Raw genomic sequence first — 18,032 nt, 5'->3', positions numbered from 1 at the left:
CCCTTTTAAGGTATGTATCAAAGTTTAACACAAATAACTGTTCTATATTTCCGGGAATTTCCTCTTGCAGATGCCACGCAATGCCCGCAAATTGCGAGCCTCCGAGCACTGACGAACCAACATCATCCCCGTGATTTTCTGAAGTATCAGCTCCCATTAGCAACAACCGTTCCATCAAATAGCACAATGTATGATTTATTTTCAATAAAACTTCGAATAAATCTTTGCCTTTTCATCAAACAAGTCAGTTAATTCTAAATAAAATATCGATTTTGTTTATATTTATATTATTTGCTGATATCCACCAGCAAAATATGCTGCCAAATCCCACGCCGGTCCAAATCACTGAGCTTTCAGCAAACCTCAACAATTTGCTGATTTTTTCAGTAAACTTCTGTCATTCACGATGACATTCCACATTGCTGAAATTTTCAGTAATTTTTATTGCTGAACGGATTGCTGAAATTTCAGCTCGGCAAAAATCAGCAAAACTTTGCTGATTTCCAGCGAAAAAAAATTGGTGTGTACACAGCTATCTAGGCTGATCGAGAAAAGAAGTTAATATTGATGATCAACTTCATGCGGGCCCGAACAGCCTCTCAATTTAAACAACTTTGAGTACCGTAGGGCACTGAAAGCCGCGGTTGCTAAAGAAAATATTCTTAGTTTTAGACGTTTCGTGGCTTTGTTGTTTAGTTGTTTACGATTCGGACTTAAAAAAAATCGTCAGCTCAGCATGAGTGGTTGGATTTAATTCAAAAAGGGGGGTATGCGTGCGTGTGCTGTTTTATAACTTGATGGTGGTGGCATGGTGGCTCACCTCATGAAGTTTCTTCTGGGATTCCACATGAATTCCATACGGGACTCCCCTCGTGATTTGTCCACAAATTTGCTCCAGAGCTTTCTCCTGGGGTTCCGTAAACTCTTAATGAGATTCTTCCAGAAGTTTATTTAGAATTCCATCAGAAGTTCCCTCTGGGGTTTTCCAGGAGTTTTTTTTTTCTGAGATACCTTAAGAGGATCCATCTGGAGTTCCGTCAAAAGCTCTTGCCAGGATTGTTCCAGGAGATTCTTCCAGAGATTCCTGGATTTCTGTAGAAATCAAATCTGAGATTCCTTCAGCATTACTCCGTCTAGGATTACCTTAGTAATTTTTCCTGTAACTCTTCCAGGTATTCTTTCCGTGGTTTCTCCACAAACTTATTCTATGTAGAATTCCTTTAGGATTTATGTGATTCTTCAGGGAGCTATAACTAAGTTTTTTTTTCTGTGTTTATTCAAGGAAATCCTACAGGAGCTACATGAGGAATTCCATAAACAAAATACTCCAAAAAGTTCATAATAAACTCCAGGAGGATTTCCATTACAAACATCTGAAAGAATTCCAGAAGGGTCTGCAAGAATTCCTGATGGAGCTCTTGGTGGAAACCAAAAAAAAGTCCCTAGATGATTTCTGGAAAGAGTTCTCGAGGGTATCCCTGAATCAGTTTCTGAAAGAATTCCTAGAAGAAGCTCTAAGAAGTTCTTGAAAAGTAATTCCCCAGAAAAAAAATACCGGAGGAATCCCGGAAGGCATTTTCGAAAGAATCCTGGAAAAATACCAGAAAGATTACCTGTTGAAATTATTGTAGGAATCTCAGAAGGAATACTTGAATCAGAAGAAGCTCCCGAAAAAAAACGGAAGAAGTTCCTGGAGGGATCTTGGAAAAGCATTTAGAGGAACACTGAATGAAGTTCTTGTCAGGGATCTTATAGGATTTCTGGAAGGGTTTCAGTAGTAATTACTAAAGAGTTCTCATAAGATACTTCGGGAAGAATCGCGTATGAAATTCCAGGAATACATAAATCTTTACTGATTGTTGCAAGGAAGTCCAAAAAAATCCAGAGACATCCTAAAATAAACTATTCGGGAATCCCGGATGAAATTCCTGGAAAATGCTAGGGACTCCTAGAGAAATTCTGGAAGAAATCTCTTGAAGTCCGAAACGTGAACAAGAAGGTCACAAAACGTCAAAAACATTGCATTGCCATATAGGCTGTACCAATTCAAATGTTTCCCTTTCTCGCTCCCCAAAGATTTCTTCAAGTTTTTTTTCAGTTCCGAAATTCCTCTAGGTGTTGGTTCCGAGATTTCTCCAGGAATTCTTTCTAGGATTCCTTAGGGATTCTTCCAGGAGTTTCTCCTGCGATTCCTAATGAGATTCCAGGGTCTCTTTTTGAGATTTCTTAAGAGATTTTTTTATCTGTATTAACGAGATTTTTAGCCCTAGGCTAGTTCATCTCGGGACTCACGCTTCACTTCCCTTCCGAAGGAAGAACTCACATTTTTTGCGAGTTTGTCGGGAGTAGGATTCGATCCCAGGTCCTCGGCGTGATAGTCTAGTGTGCTAACCATCACACCAGGCCCGCTCCACTCCTTTTTTTTTTCCTTCTAAACCATAGGGGGAAAAATCTGCTCAACAAACACCCTAACAGGAAGGTTAGGGTAGTGTGGGGTTTAGGCCGTCTTCTACAACAAAAGTAAAAGTCAGGACTACTCTATCCTCGACCCACTAAAACACATTCCTATGGTCGCCAAACCCTTCGTCTCTCCGGAACCACCAAGAAGGCATTGCTTGAGAAAGGGGCTAGTGCACATCGCACCCTCAAGGTTAGCTGCGTAGCCTGCAGCAACGAACATCGATGACTCGCTTTGGAGAGTCCATCACGGTAGCATACTGGCGCTTAGCCAGTTTCCCGAGTGGTCCTCGCCACTCCCTTTGCCCTCGGAAGGCGAGCAGGGTCAACCCCGCCCGCGCCCAACTGCTTTGCAGACATCAAGAACTGATGCCCACGTGCAACCCGATCTGACCTGCTGAAGGCAAGGGTATCACTACCCTTCAGGCCCTATCAGCTGCACCAGAAGGTTGCTGACGGCAGGGTCTCCACCTGCCCCGACCCTTGGCGGGGACCCCTTTCCAACAGCGGGCTCGGATCCAACCCAGTAGACCGACGCCACGACAGCACCGCTACCAGGACTTCCTCTCCGCGGCCACTTAATCGCTGTAAGGGTCGATCTCGACCGCAGGGCACCGGTCACCGGTATGACCTACGAAGCCGACTCCGAACCCCTGGACCACCTCTTGTACTGCATCTGGACTAGCCATTCTCCGAGTCCACGCGCCACCTCCTCTGTAGCTCCCAGACGATAGGGGTGATAGCCGTTGAAACGGCGTTCCAGCCAAACTCATCCCTACACATCCTCTGGACCAAGTTGTCCGGGTTTTTGTCCTCCCCGCATGTGGCAAGCATGCGGTCACGCATTGTGCGAAAACGCGGGCACACGAACAAAACGTGTTCCGCCGTTTCCTCTAAACCATTGCACACTGGGCATTCGGGAGAATCCGCATGCCCGAAACGGTGTAGATACTGTCGGAAGCAACCATGACCTGTAAGGACCTGTGTCAGGTGGAATGTAACTTCCCCATGGCACCTATTAATTCAACTATTTACCCTCGGTATCAACCTATGGGTCCACCTTCCTTTGGTGGAACTGTCCCACGCGCGCTGCCATTTGACCATAGAGGCCATCCTGGCAGTCCTGCGTATGCCTCTTGTGCCGCGTATTTCGAAGCACTCCATGTCCTCACTGATAAGAATGCTGATAGGCACCATACCAGTAATGACGCAGAGAGCGTCGTGTGACACAGTACGGTACGCGCTCGCTACCCTCTGGCACATAAGCCTGTAAGTACTTTCCAAAATCCGTCGGTAGCATTTAGTACTTAGCGCGGTGCACCACGCCGGGCCGCCTTACCTAAGTATGGACGTAGCAACACTAGCCAGAAGCTTGCGCTTACTGGCGTACACCGCTGAGCTATTGGACATCATCCGGGACAGTGCCGCAATAGCTGTCGAGGCTCTTTTACAGGCATAATCGACGTGGCTACCGAAGGTACAGTATGCGGCAGGAAAAAATGCGAAAGTGTTTTTCAACTTCAAACCCCATTTTCGTCCATTTGACATTAACCAATCTATGTTTCAACGTTCCATGATCTATAATAGGCTAGTTTTCTGAAAAGTTAATTAAAAAATTTCCCATTTTGGTCACTTACCTTTACAGGGCGGCGCCTGAAGATGAAGACAACCAGAATTTTCAAACCGCAGAAAATCGCACAGGTCGCTAAATTTCGCATCTGATAAAACAAATTTTTTGATTTTCTCTACAATATCATCAAATATATGTACTTATTTCATCTGGTATGTGAAACTACATGGCTCTGGATCAGTGTGGTCTGGTTGTTCATCGAATTTGAGCTAATTTTGTTACTGTTATAGTCATTTTGTTTAATGACCATTGGGCGCGCAGTTTATTGATATCCGCTTATTAGGCCTACATTATCACATGTTAAACATCAAATATGTTCATTTTTATTTTTCAGTGCAAGAATATAGACATTGACTGATACACTGTCAAGAAAAAATAGTCATATATATCCCATATTTAGCGTGTAATAGTGCCTTGAACTTTTCGCATTTTTTCCTGCCGCACCCTGTAAGCTTATCGTCGATCATCACGCCCAAGTGTTTGACGGAGCGCTTTGACAGGATAGTACACTCTCCTACACTGATCTCCGTCTGCTGCTCCGACTTCAGGTTGTTAACAACCGTCACCTCTGTCTTGTGGTGAGCCAGCTCCAGTTTCCTGGACCGCATCCACGTCTCCACAACCTTGATCGAGTGGTTGGTAGTCAACTTTACCTCCTCGAACGTTTCAACGTAGACTTCGAGCGTAATGTCGTCGGCAAATCCGACAATCACAACTCCCACTGGATACTCTAACCTCAACACCTCGTCGTACATGACATTCCATAACACCGGACCCAGGATGGAACCTTGCGGGACTCCTGAGGTTATGTGAAAGCACTTCCGACCCACCTCCGTGTCGTAGACTAGTACACGATTCTGAAAGTAACTTCCGAGAATCTTGTACAGGTACTCCGGTATCCCCAGACGCAAGAGCGCATCGGCAATAGCAGACCAGCTGGCGCTATTAAACGCATTCCTTACATCCAGAGTCACTACCGCGCAAAAGCGAATTCCCCTCCTCTTAGGCTCGAGTGCTTTCTCGGCGGTTTTTGTAACCGACAAGATAGCGTCTACGGTGGACCTCCCCTTCCGGAAGCTGTACTGGTTGCTCGAAAGACCATTTTCGCCCTCAGTGAACCTCAACACTCTATTGAGGATGATCTTTTCGAGCACCTTCCCCGCCGTGTCAATCAAGCATATTGGTCTATATGCCGACGGGTCTCCGGGTGGTCTCCCCGCCTTTGGCAATAGTATCAGGCTCTGCCTCTTCCAAGCTTCTGGGAAAACTCCCTCGTCCAGGCATTTGTGCATAGCAGACCTGAACATCTCGGGAGCCTCTGCAATAGCTACTTTTAAGGCCAGGTTCGGAACTCCGTCCGGACCTGGGGCCTTACCTACGCTAAGGGACTTAAAGACTGCCCCAGAAAGTATGGACGCACCTAGTCTTCAGTTGTCTGGGCCTGATCGATGGTTCTTGTTTCGGGCTTCGTTTTGGCAGTTTCTGCTTACTATAGGAACGAAAATTCAAACGTTCTTTGCCACGATGAACATTGGAATTCAAAATGGTAACTTTTTTGGTCATACCCCGCTTTGTTTGAGTTAGAAGGTTTTTTCTTGTGCTCGAACACCTTCATTATTTGTTTTCCAAACGAGGATTGGCAAGGTCTTTATTTTTTACCCATTTTTTGCCTATGCTTAAACGTGTTATCCCCACCGTGGTTGATGACTGCTGCTTGCACAATTTTCTCACTTACTCCCACCATATTTTGTTCATTTTCTAAGTGACCTTTCAAACTCTGTACATCGTTTGTGCACATTTTTTCGATGATGTTCCGCTGAGCTGCCCTTCTAAGCATATCTGTCCCATGTTGTTTTGCATTCTTGCCGTGTTTATCTTAGTAACAGAGCCATTTGAAGTTAATTTGATAGTTTTTCCATTTTGCATCACAAATGAATATTCCATGATAACGTTAAGCATCTTTCAGACATCGATTTAAAGATAGAACTTAAGTTAGAGCAGTGGGACACTATGCGTAGAAAAACAACATGGTACAGATATGCTTAGAAAGGCAGTGAAGGTTCATGTATTTTGAAACAAACTGTTGGAATCGCAAAAACCACTATACAAATGTTGAGAAAATAGGTTGACCAACAGGATGTAGCTTTCAAAAAGAATTAGTCATAAATAGTTTTGAAATGCCAGTATTTTCTAACTGCGTCCATACTTTCTGGACTGGTCTTCAGCTATCCCCGCAAGTTCCACATCGGTGACCCTCTCCTCATCGCCAGCCCCAGTCCCGGGCTGTCCTACGAAAGGAGGCCAAGGACTAGGATCATGACGCGGAAAAAGTCCTTCAATGATCCCCTCCAACATCTCTGGAGATTGCTCTGTAGGAGCCATCACACCTCTCGTCTTGGCCATAACGATCCTGTAGGCGTTACCCCACGGGTTCGTATTGGCACTCTGACAGAGACCCTCAAAGCAGGCCTTTTTGTTTGCTCTTATCTCGGTCTTAAGCGCGGCTTTTGCACCACCCGCCGTTCGTTTCACTCTTCCTCTGATCGTGCTCGCTGCATCCGCCGCCTAGCCCGTAGGCAGGCGCGGCGCAGGTCCGCAATCGCGTCGGTCCACCAGTAAGCCGGTGGCCTCCCATTTCTAGGGTGGACTCGCCTAGGCATGGTCGCATCACACGCACGTGAGAGCACCGCTACCAGCTCATCGCCGTCTAAACCGATTAAGTTTCGCTCACGGCGGAGCGCCTCCCTAAATACCCCTTCGTCGAAGTATGATGTCTTCCACCTGCGAGGGCTTGGCCTTGGCCTAGCCGCCTCTTCTTCTATTCGCTGTCAGCTGTTGTTGTAGTCGATACTGTAGCGAACCGCCAGGTGGTCACTGTGAGTGTAGCCATCATCTACTCTCCAGTTCGAACTACTTGTTAGGCCATGACTACAAAAGGTCACGTCAATAATTGACTCCGCTCCGTTTCGACTAAAGGTACTCTTGGTACCGACATTAGCCAAGTCGACATCTATAGACTGTTTCAGAAATTATAAATACACTTTGTTTATTGAATAAAATGAACTGTTCTAATGATTTTTACTAACTTCTTTCAGAATATAGCATATTGTACTCCATATTTTTGTATTTCCTTTCAATTGTCTTGATATTTTGAAGAATGGTAAAGTTCTCTAACAATTAACTTCATTCTCCAAATTTGAATTTGCACAAAGGTGTTTTTTAATGATTTCAACATTATTTATCACTTAATATCAAAAATTATCTAAATTTTTATCACATTCGCTCCCTAACAAGTTTTCTAAGGAATGCCTTGATCAAAATCCTTGAAAAATCGATAAAGGCATTTCCACAACGTTTTTTCTGAGATCATGTTTCTTATTTTTTAAGGTTTTCTACGGAACATAAGAACTACCACACAGTTTCTTAGCTTACCTGAACGCATTTAATTGAAACAAATTTATTTTTTCAGCTCATTCGATCCTCCAGATGGCAAAGCTTGTTATGCCATAAAAACGAATGCAACAAACAGTGATTAAGTCATTCGTTTACTCAACGTTAGTTGCTACTGGTGTTGTTGAGAAATTTGAAACAAAAATTTTTGCATTGAGAAGGCTCGTAATGATGGTTCTTGATCACATATTCCAGTGAAAATTACTCTTACCAATCGAGAAACATCTTTTCTTATCGATTCAGTAATTTTTATTATGTTTGGAAATTAAATATTTTATTTGTGAGATTTTTTTCTTTTCTACTATGCTACAGCTTTTGACCACTTTGTGCAACTTAAAATTTTAATCATCTGGTTTACAGAGCCCTGTTTTTAAACTTTTACAAGAAACATCATCAAAATTGGTATTATTTACTTCGTTAGTATGTTTGCTATACGAGCTAGAAGAAACTTTTTTGGATATTGTGCTCAAATTGAAATGGCAGTCAATCGTTAGTGTATTTATAATTTCTGAAACAGTCTATAAGATGGCCAGTGTTTCTAGCAGGATCTGACCCCGCTGGTTCGTGAAACGGCTTCCCCATTCCACGGCCCAGGCATTAAAGTCACCCGCTATTACCACCGGCCTTCGCCCTGTTAGCACGGTCGTTAAGCGGTCCAGTATTTGCGTGAACTGCTCGATCGGCCACCGCGGAGGCGCATAACAGCTACAGAAGAAGACCCCGTTTACTTTGGCGACCACGAAGCCGTCATAGGTAGTAGACACCAACTCCTGGACGGGGTATTTACCCGTCGTCCATATCGCCGCCATTTTTCTAGTCCCATCCGTGACCCAGTTGCCGTAGCCGGCGGGTACTCGGTATGGGTCCGATATGATGGCGATATCCGTCTCCCACTCAGAAACCGCCTGACAAAGCAGTTGCTGAGCCGCATCACAGTGGTTCAGGTTCAGCTGCGTTACCTGCACTGTGATTTGTTGTTCACTGCGGCTTTCTTGAAGGCCGGGCACCTTGGACCACCCATCGGATGTCTGTTGTTCGAGGATTTCCCGGTACAGATCATGCAGATGGGCGGACTCGTGCAGCTTTGGGCCTTATGACCTTCAGCGCCGCATCGCCTGCACAGTTTGCGCCTGTCGGGGCCTTTGCAGTCCCACGACTTGTGTCCTGGTTCCAGACACCGCTCCACTCTTAAGAGATTCCTTCCGAAACTTCACCAAGAATTTCTTCTGTAATTCTTTCGGGACTTTCAGGATTTCTTCAGGAATTTCTTCCAAAATACCTCCAGGAATTTCGTTCCGGGATTTCTCCATGAATTCATTCCACGATTCCTCCAGAAATTCATTCCGAGATTCCTACAGGAATTGTTTCTAAGATTCATCAAGTAATTTTTCCTTGAATTCCTCCAAGAGTTCCGGGATTCCTCCAAGAGCTCCGGGATACCTCTAGAAATCCCTTCTCGTAAAAAAATTAAACTCTTGGAGGAGTCCTAGAAGGAGTAACGTTCAGAAGATCTAGAATGTTTTTTAACAAGATATAACTGATCTAGATCGATTCAATTTTATTTAGACCAGTTTGGATGGTTCTAAAAAAAACTCAAATAAAATCAATATAAGTTCCCAGAGACGAGATGCCTCTACGAAGCATCCCCAGAGCACAAGAAGATTTTCCCAATAAATATAGCATTCAGCTGAAAACTTTTTGTTATCTTTGAAAAAGTTATCAGCTGAAAAGATAATTTAAAAATATTATGTTGATATACTGGGAATTTGAGGAGACAAACTCTTAAAAGGAACTGGAGCGGTAATTCTAGTTACTATTTCGGGTATTCCAGACTGCTGAGCGAAAATTAAGCTGTTAGTACACAGGGTCAAATATTTGTCCAAAAAGAAAGCATTGCTCAAAGTTAGGAGTTAGGAGTTGTCGGATACGTGGAAGGGAATGAACAAAATGATTTTAAAAAGAAAGAACATTATGCTGCAACATGGGACCCGGCAGAACATGAATAGGGCCAATGCCCTATTCATCTACAAGAATCATCGTTAGCGTATCTAGAGGCAATAGGGGAGGGTTCAGGGTTTTAGGGAGACGTAAGGTTGTAAATACTCAGGGTCAAATATTTGATAGAGAATGAACTAAAGATCAAACATCTTTTTGATACTAATGAAAATCTTGTTTAACTCAATCGAATTTAGTATTGTAAGCCTCGCTTTTTCTCCACGCTCCACGTACTGCCGGGTCCCGTGCTGCAGCATGACCGCCCTTCTTTTCTTCCAAAATCTCTCTACACTCACCGTCGAACCAATCGTTCCTTCGGCTCCGTTCCACATACCCAACGTTTGTCTTTGCTGCGTTGTTGACGTCTGCTTTTATCGTATTCCAGCAGTCCTTTAGATGGGCTTCATTAACCCTCCTTTGGCATTAGGGTAATATTTAATCCAAACCGAACGCTACGATAGCGAGCTGCTGTCAACGTGATACAAAAGGAAGGCTAAGCTCGCGCTTGTCTGGCAACGCTGCCTCGAAATCCTGCGCGTGTGTGGACTTTTTTCAATTATATTCTTCATAATCCTAAATCATAACTTTCTATGGATAATATTTAATGTTTGATTGCAAAAATGTTTTACTAAATTATTTTCTAGCTTCTCGATGACGCTGGTTGACACCCTGGACACTCTGGTCATTTTGGGCGATCTGGAAGAGTTCGAGCGAGCCGTGAGGCTTGTAATCAAGGACGTAAAATTCGACAACGACATTATTGTCTCGGTGTTCGAAACCAACATCAGAATGGTCGGGTAAGTGGATTCTCATTGTCGACTTGTTCATTTAGTTCTATTTGAAAATGATTTCTTTTTTCCTTTGAAGTGGTTTATTGTCGGCACACATTTTGGCCGAGTATGTTCAAAAGCAGGCTGACGTAATGATGTGGTACCGTGGTGAACTGCTCGAAATGGCAAAGGATTTGGGTTATCGATTGTTGCCGGCTTTCAACACGTCGACCGGGATTCCACACGCAAGAGTAAGTCGTGCTTAATATTTAATGAATTTATTACTAATCGTGATTCGTGTTTTGAAGGTCAACCTAAAGCATGGAATGAAGGTGGAAGCGCTGCGTCATTCCAGAGAAACATGCACGGCATGTGCCGGAACGATTTTGCTGGAATTCGCTGCTTTGTCCAGGTTGAGCGGGGAGCCCATTTTCGAAGCCAAGGCACACGCTGCAATGGATGCCCTGTGGAAGATGCGTCACAGGAGTTCGGATCTGATGGGAACGGTTCTGAATGTCCATTCCGGGGATTGGATCCGGCGAGAATCGGGGGTGGGAGCCGGAATCGATTCCTATTACGAGTACTGCCTTAAGTCGTACATTCTGCTGGGAGATGAGCGATACTTGGCTCGCTTCAATCGGCATTACAATGCTATCATGAAGTACATCAGTCAGGGTCCGATGCTGTTGGACGTGCAGATGCATCGTCCCCACACGAAAACGAGGAATTTTATGGATGCCCTGCTGGCATTCTGGCCAGGTTTGCAGGTGCTGTCCGGTGATTTGAAACCAGCGGTGCAAACCCACGAAATGCTGTACCAGGTGATGCAGATGCACACATTCATTCCCGAAGCATTTACTTACGACTTCCAGGTATTGTCCAAGAGTTCAGGTTTGACTGGGATGGATTGAAATTTTTATGTTTGGTATTCTTAAATTTCAGGTCCATTGGGGACAGCATCATTTGCGGCCAGAATTCATCGAATCCACGTATTTCCTTTACCGAGCAACTGGAGATCACTATTATCTTCAGGTAGGTTGAATGCGAAGTAGTTAGCAAATTATTTCTCGACATTCCTTCAAATATTGCCCATACAATTAAGTAGCCGAATAGTAGATGTTTTTATTAAAAATGAGTGTTAAACAATGTGTGTAGTTCAAATAAACAACCCTTCAACCATTCACAGGATCATCATGTTCTAGGGGTCATGCCAAACCTTTCATAAGAATTTTCTTTTTATACATGAATTTCGAACTTCTTTTCTACAGGCTGGGAAAAAAGCGCTAAAAGCACTGCAAAAACATGCCAAAGTTCCTTGCGGCTATGCCGCAGTCAATGACGTCCGTACGGGTAAGCACGAGGACCGAATGGATTCCTACGTGCTGTCGGAAACATTCAAATACTTGTACCTGCTGTTCTCCGATCCTTCTGACCTGCTGCTGAACATTGAAAACTTCATCTTCACTACGGAGGCCCATCTACTGCCATTGACGCTGGGTCAACTGGGGAACCACACTTTCAGTAAGTATAAAATTGAGCACTTGCGTAGACGTATTGTTGCTAATCAACCTTTTGCAGACATCAAAGAGCACGAGGAAGGCAACATGCTGGACTTTATGCGATCCTGTCCGAGTCCGAACAAGTTATTTCCTGAGACGGTCAGGCGCCCCCTTAGAGACCTGGTTACGGGAGTCTGCCCGCGCATATCGAGTGCCAAAAGACTTAGAGCGGCTGACTTTCAGGCAAGCAATGCAGATCATCTACGGACAGTTTATGACATGGGTATTACGATGGTTTCTCTAGGCGAGGGGAAGGTTCAGCTGCTGCATAGTTTCTATAATGTAAGGATTTCAAGACGTTTTAAGTGGCTGAATGGAGATCATCGTCATTTGAACTACTCTTTCCAGGCCAAATCTCCCGAGGATGCCGAACGAGGGTTGATCTTCATGCAGGAGATGGTCGAACTATCCAAATCGAATGCCATTCCGAAGACACAACTGCAAGAAGTATCCTTCCAGAGGAGCGGTGAGGAGTTACAGGTGCTCAAAGCGGGTCCAAGTCACTTCGGACCGGAACTGACGGGGGATATGTCGATCTCCCAGCGAGCGGTGTTTGCCAGTCCGTCCAAGGTTTGCACAAGTGAGTAGATTAAGCTGTGTGAAGCAATTTGAGCTATGATCATCTCTTATGGTTACTGATTTCATCTACATCTCATGTTTCAGGCCTTAAAAACAGCAAAGAGCTTAAGGGTAAGATAGCAATTCTAGAACGAGGTGATTGTACATTTGTGGACAAAGCTCGAAGAGTTCAATCGGCAGGTATGATCTCACTAGAAAATATAGAAAACGAACTAATAACAAATGCATTGACTCCGTTTTTTATAGGTTCCATAGCCGCCATCGTTTACGATAACACGCCAAACACCTCGATCGACAACCAGCAGATGTTTGCCATGTCCGGCGACGGACGGGACGACGTAAAGATTCCAGTGGTGTTTCTCTTCACCAGGGAAGCCGAAGTGCTGCTCGCGGCAGTTAAATCGGATCCTAACCTTGAGGTGAGTAGATACTAGCATGAGTTACCTACATACAAAACTAGTGGTATATACTAGCATGAGTTACATACAAAAGGTTTAATCGCCGAAGGAACCAAGCTTACATAGATTCGACTAGACCGCAAATAGTTTTGTACATCGTCAGTCTCGTCAACGTTCTAGCAAAGCCGATCTCGTCTATGATCATTCATGGCTCGGAGCAGTCGATATTGTAGTATTCCGCCTTGAAGTCAATAAACAGGATTTCTGGAGAATTTGCCGTTCGGTGAATATCTTATCGATTGACGACCGGCCGTTGATGAAGTCGGCTTGAACGTTTCCCACGAACTTATTTGTTTTAGACGACGTAAGACAATGCGGGATAACACTTTATAGACTAGCGTTGGGCAATTTCGAATCGATGTTCGCAACATCCAGGCATACCTGTATATCTCCGGTTTCTTGGGCAATCCCTCCCAGGAGTCTAGGTGAATCTTTGTCAGGATGCTAAAGGAATCCTCCTTATGGCCTAGAGTGACCCTTTTATAGCTCTAGCGCATCCTTCTCAGGAACCTAGGTCAGTCCATTTCTGGATTCCGAACATTTTTGTTAGAATCCCTCGCAGAATTGAATTTCTCTTAGTAATGTGGAGGATCTCTCTCATAGTTCTGGGGCAGGCTCTTTCAGGATTCTAATGGGATGTCTTTCAATACTGCAGGAGAATCCCTCTCAGGATTCTGCAAGAATCCGCCAGGGAGTTTTGGGGATATCCGTCCAAACATTCTGGGAGAATCCTGAGGAAAAACTTCTCTCAGAATTCTGAGGCAATCCGTCACAGGATTCAGGGAGAATCCATCTCGGGAATCTGAGGAAATCCCTCAGGATTCTGGAAGAATTTCTATAAAATATTCCGAGAAAATCCTTTTCAGAAAACTGAAGTAAACCCTCACTATGGATCCCACTCAGAATTCTGAGGAAATCTTTCTCAGCATTCTCAGGAACTCCTCTCAGACTTCTTGAAGAATCATTCTCAGCATTCTCAGAATTGTGGCAAAATTCATCTCAGAATTCTGGGGGAATATTTCTTAGGATTCTGAAGGAATTCCACACAGGGTTCTAGTGGTATCTTTCTCAGGATTCTGCGTTGGATCCTTTTAATATTCTGGGGAATATCACTAAGTATTCTGCGGGTACTCTTCCCAAGATTCTCTGAAAATTCGTCTTTCTGGGGTAATTTCTATAAAATATTCCGAGAAAATCCTTTTCAGAAAACTGAAGTAAACCCTCACTATGGATCCCACTCAGAATTCTGAGGAAATCTTTCTCAGCATTCTCAGGAACTCCTCTCAGACTTCTTGAAGAATCATTCTCAGCATTCTCAGAATTGTGGCAAAATTCATCTCAGAATTCTGGGGGAATATTTCTTAGGATTCTGAAGGAATTCCACACAGGGTTCTAGTGGTATCTTTCTCAGGATTCTGCGTTGGATCCTTTTAAGATTCTGGGGAATATCACTAAGTATTCTGCGGGTACTCTTCCCAAGATTCTCTGAAAATTCGTCTTTCTGGGGTAATACCCGTCAGGATTCTGGGGAAATTTCACTCATGATTCTGGGGAATTTGTCTTATGATTCTAGAAAAAGCATTGATATTCTGGCGCTATATTTTTCAAGATTCAAGGGCACGTTTTTTTAGAATTATTAATTATTGAAGAATCTCTCACGGGATTCTGGGCAAAATTTTCTAGAAAAAATTAGATTTAGGAGAATCCCTCTCATAGATTTTGTGATTCCTCTAAGGGTTCGGAAGAAATCCTTCTACGAGAATTCCAGTTGAATTCTGTTTTCTATAATCTGGAGCAGTTGTTCCCAGAAATCCCTTTCACGATTCTGGGAGAGTTCCTCTTATAGTAATCAGGGAAAAGCCCTGACAAGATTAGGGAAGATTCTCTTGAGATTCTGGTGTAAAGAACTGTTTGCAGATCAGAAGGAATTCCTCAGCCTATCTTGATGCATGAAAAATTCCTTGCCTGAATCGCTCAATAAATCGTTTTTTCTTCTATCGCAGCACGCAGTTGCGAAGAAATGGCAGTCAGTCACCGTAGAAAGTTTTTGCCAGGAATCGGTCAAGAAGTTTCTTGAGCAATTCCTGTAGATATTGGAAACTGGGCTTAATATTTCAAAGTATTCTAGAGGAATCTGAGAAACTCTGAGAGTAGTTCTGGGACAATCTTTTTTAGGAGATTCTGGGGGAGTGTCTTTCAGGAATCTGCGGTATTTTTTTCTGTTTTATGTGGGAATACCTCTCGGAATTCCAGAGAATCCTTCTCAAGATGCTGGGGAAGTCAATTTTAGATATTTTCGTAATCCCTTCCAGGAAGAATCAGATAAGATTTTCGGAAAAATGCTTCTTAGATTTCTACATATATTTCTCTTAAGAAAAACTTGTAATTAGAAGACACGAAATGTTGCTAATTGGCAAAATTGGCATACTAATTAGACACCAGCAAAACAAACTGCCTGGTGGCTAGGTATGCGGAGTGCGAGAGTAAGTCTCGGCTTCATATAAATAATTCGCTCGCACTTGTAGGTCTTGGGCACAAACAGGAGTGTGTTGTGGATTGGCATCTAAGCCGAAAAGATGAGTTTGTGAAATAGGAGTGTTCACGGTGCGGCTTCGGAGTCAGTTTGGCTTTCTATTCCGCAGAACCATTACCTGTTCTGTGGCTTAGTTGGTTAAAGCGCCGGTCTAGCGAATACGGAGTCGTGGGTTCGAATCCCACCAGAACGCGATTTTTTTCACAAATTTCATCTCTCAATTTGCCAATTAGCCTTCTAATTACAAGTTTTTCCAGTATGTTTCAGACATACCAGCAAACCTGGTAAAATGCCAGTTAAATGGGCAATATGTATCATTGTTTCTCTTAAGAATCTGGAAGAACCACTTATATTATTGCGTTTGACGTTTCACAAGCTTTTGCAGCAAGATGAAGTTGGGTAAGGTTTTTTGTGGCACAATTATGAAGCCTTGTCTGGAGTAAAACAAAACGGGCTATTTTCTATGCTATTTATATATAGCAGTGTGGCAGTGAGGACATCATCGGGAGCAGTGGATATGGAGATCGGGAGTTCGATTCCAAAGAGCGGCAAGTACTTTAATTATTCAATTTTAAAAGTGATAATTCCAGTTCCACATGTATTGCGTCACGGTATCCATAACCTAATTATATTTAATCGTTTAATTTGGGGATGCCGTATAACTATTATTTAACAACTGCGAAAAGGCTGAAAAAGCGCCTTCTCAAGATGTTATTCAGTTAGTGGTTACATAGGAGCCGAGAAAAGAGCTATGACTTGGTGGCATAGAAGCTTCTCGCACAGCATATATATGCTGATTAAGTTCGCCAGATTCATTGGTATAGGGCTTGAATAGAAGCTTCCATCTATATGTACAACACAGTAACTCAGCATCAAGCCGTATTGAGGACGCTTTGTTGACGTTTACATTCACAATAAATGTTAGTTGGGATGATCTCTCTCAGGGTTCTTGGGGAATTACTCGTAAAATTCTGAGGAATACCTTTCGAGATTCTGGCAGAATTATTCTCAGCATTCTAAAGGATTTTAGGGGAATTCTGGGAGAATACTTAAAATGATTCTGGAGGAATTCTTCCCAGGATTTTGGGGCAAGACTATCTCCCAGAATTCTTTGAGAGTATATCTCAGGTTTCTTTGGCAATCCTACCCAGTATTTTGAGGTAATCTTTTTCAGGATTCTGGAGTAATCCTTCTTAGGGTTCATAGCTACCCTTTCCAATACTCTGGGTCATTTCTTTTAAGTTTCTTGGGGAATTCATCTTAGAATTCCGAAAATCTTTTTTTTTGTGAGAATCTCTCTCAGTATTCTAGATGAATTTATCTCAAGAATTTGGAAGAACCGCTCTTGGAATTCTTCTCAGGGTTCTGGGAGAATTCATTTTAGGATTCTGGGATAATCCATATTTGGATTCTGGAACATTTTGGAAGAATCCCAAGGGTAAGCTTCTCTTAGGATTCTGAGACAATCTCTCTCTAGGGAAATCTTTAATAGAATTCAGAGAGAATTCCTACCAAGATACCGGAAGAGTTGTTGCTTTTTTTTCTAAATAATGTCGCTCAAGATTCTGGTGTAATCATTTTCAGCATTCTGAAGAAATCTCTCTCATAATTCTAGAGGAACTACATTCAGAATTCTAGAGGAGTCTCTTTAAAGATTCTAGGGGAATTCCTCTCAGCAGTCAGCGGGAATTTATCTCAGTACTATGTGGGAATACTTCTGAGAGTTCTGGGGAATATCAGGATCTCAGGATTTTTCTTTCGATTCAAAAATATTAAATTCCTTTTTTTTTCAGAATACACTGTCCAACGTTATATCCATTTTCGAATCAGAGTTGCGAATTGTTCGATGTGCAACCTCAAATTTTGATGTTGAATTTATTTAGACAAATAAAACATACCATGAACTTGAACTACATGCAGCAAACGAATCATTTTTAAATTCTGTAGTATTTAAAATCGTTTCAAAGCATTCGATTACATCGGTGAATCGATTCTGCTGATCCGATTCGAATCGATTCACAAAAATCGATGTCTCAGCCGGATTTGCCCTATGCTATTATAGACGCCATAGAAATTGGAGATCGCTCGCACTCGTTTTTTTTTTCAGGCGGCGTTTCTTTCTCCCGAAAGTGGCGAGGCTTATATTATCGATTCAGTTAGCATCGTTTCACGTTCTGCCGGGATCAATGCTGCAGCATTGCCACCCGCGCTGCGCTTCTTCAAAATTACTCTGCAGGGCAGAGACGGTACTCCTTTTCGAGCAATGTGTTGTGTTGACTCCGTCCCACGAATCCATTAGCGCTATTGGCTGCGTCGCTTATAGCAGCTCTTTTAACGAGCAGTCTTCTAGTGGTGCCTTCGTCCGGCAACGCTGTCTCAAGATTTGCGACTATGCTATGGCGACGCCCGGTTAGTTCAGTCGTTCAGTCATATCGAGGCAGTTGCCGATACCCTACAATACACTTTTGGTACAATACACTTTTGGGCGCAGTGACTATAATCAGGTAGTAGTCAGAGTCGATGTAAGCACCACGATTCGTCCTCGCGTTCATAATGTCGAAAAAGTGCTGTCCGCCAATGAAAACGTGGTCGATTTGCGAT

At 43.2% G+C, this 18,032-nt stretch overlaps 1 protein-coding gene across 1 annotated transcript in view; it reads left to right on the top strand.

Moving 5' to 3' along the window:
• LOC109427858 (ER degradation-enhancing alpha-mannosidase-like protein 3) overlaps positions 1 to 18,032 on the top strand; it is a 39,262-nt gene that overhangs the window by 18,501 nt on the left and 2,729 nt on the right. The window contains exons 3-11 of the mRNA XM_019703431.3: positions 10,177 to 10,329; positions 10,400 to 10,553; positions 10,611 to 11,174; positions 11,245 to 11,334; positions 11,571 to 11,823; positions 11,881 to 12,143; positions 12,210 to 12,441; positions 12,525 to 12,620; positions 12,687 to 12,859. Of these exons, the coding sequence (XP_019558976.3) occupies positions 10,177 to 10,329; positions 10,400 to 10,553; positions 10,611 to 11,174; positions 11,245 to 11,334; positions 11,571 to 11,823; positions 11,881 to 12,143; positions 12,210 to 12,441; positions 12,525 to 12,620; positions 12,687 to 12,859 (1,978 nt within the window). The remainder of the gene's footprint in view (positions 1 to 10,176; positions 10,330 to 10,399; positions 10,554 to 10,610; positions 11,175 to 11,244; positions 11,335 to 11,570; positions 11,824 to 11,880; positions 12,144 to 12,209; positions 12,442 to 12,524; positions 12,621 to 12,686; positions 12,860 to 18,032) is intronic.

Source organism: Aedes albopictus, chromosome 2 (assembly GCF_035046485.1).
Source record: "Aedes albopictus strain Foshan chromosome 2, AalbF5, whole genome shotgun sequence".
NCBI classification, from domain to species: domain Eukaryota; kingdom Metazoa; phylum Arthropoda; class Insecta; order Diptera; family Culicidae; genus Aedes; species Aedes albopictus.
The sequence above is the reverse complement of the archived record's forward strand: the minus strand, read 5'-3'. Positions and strand labels throughout refer to the sequence as shown.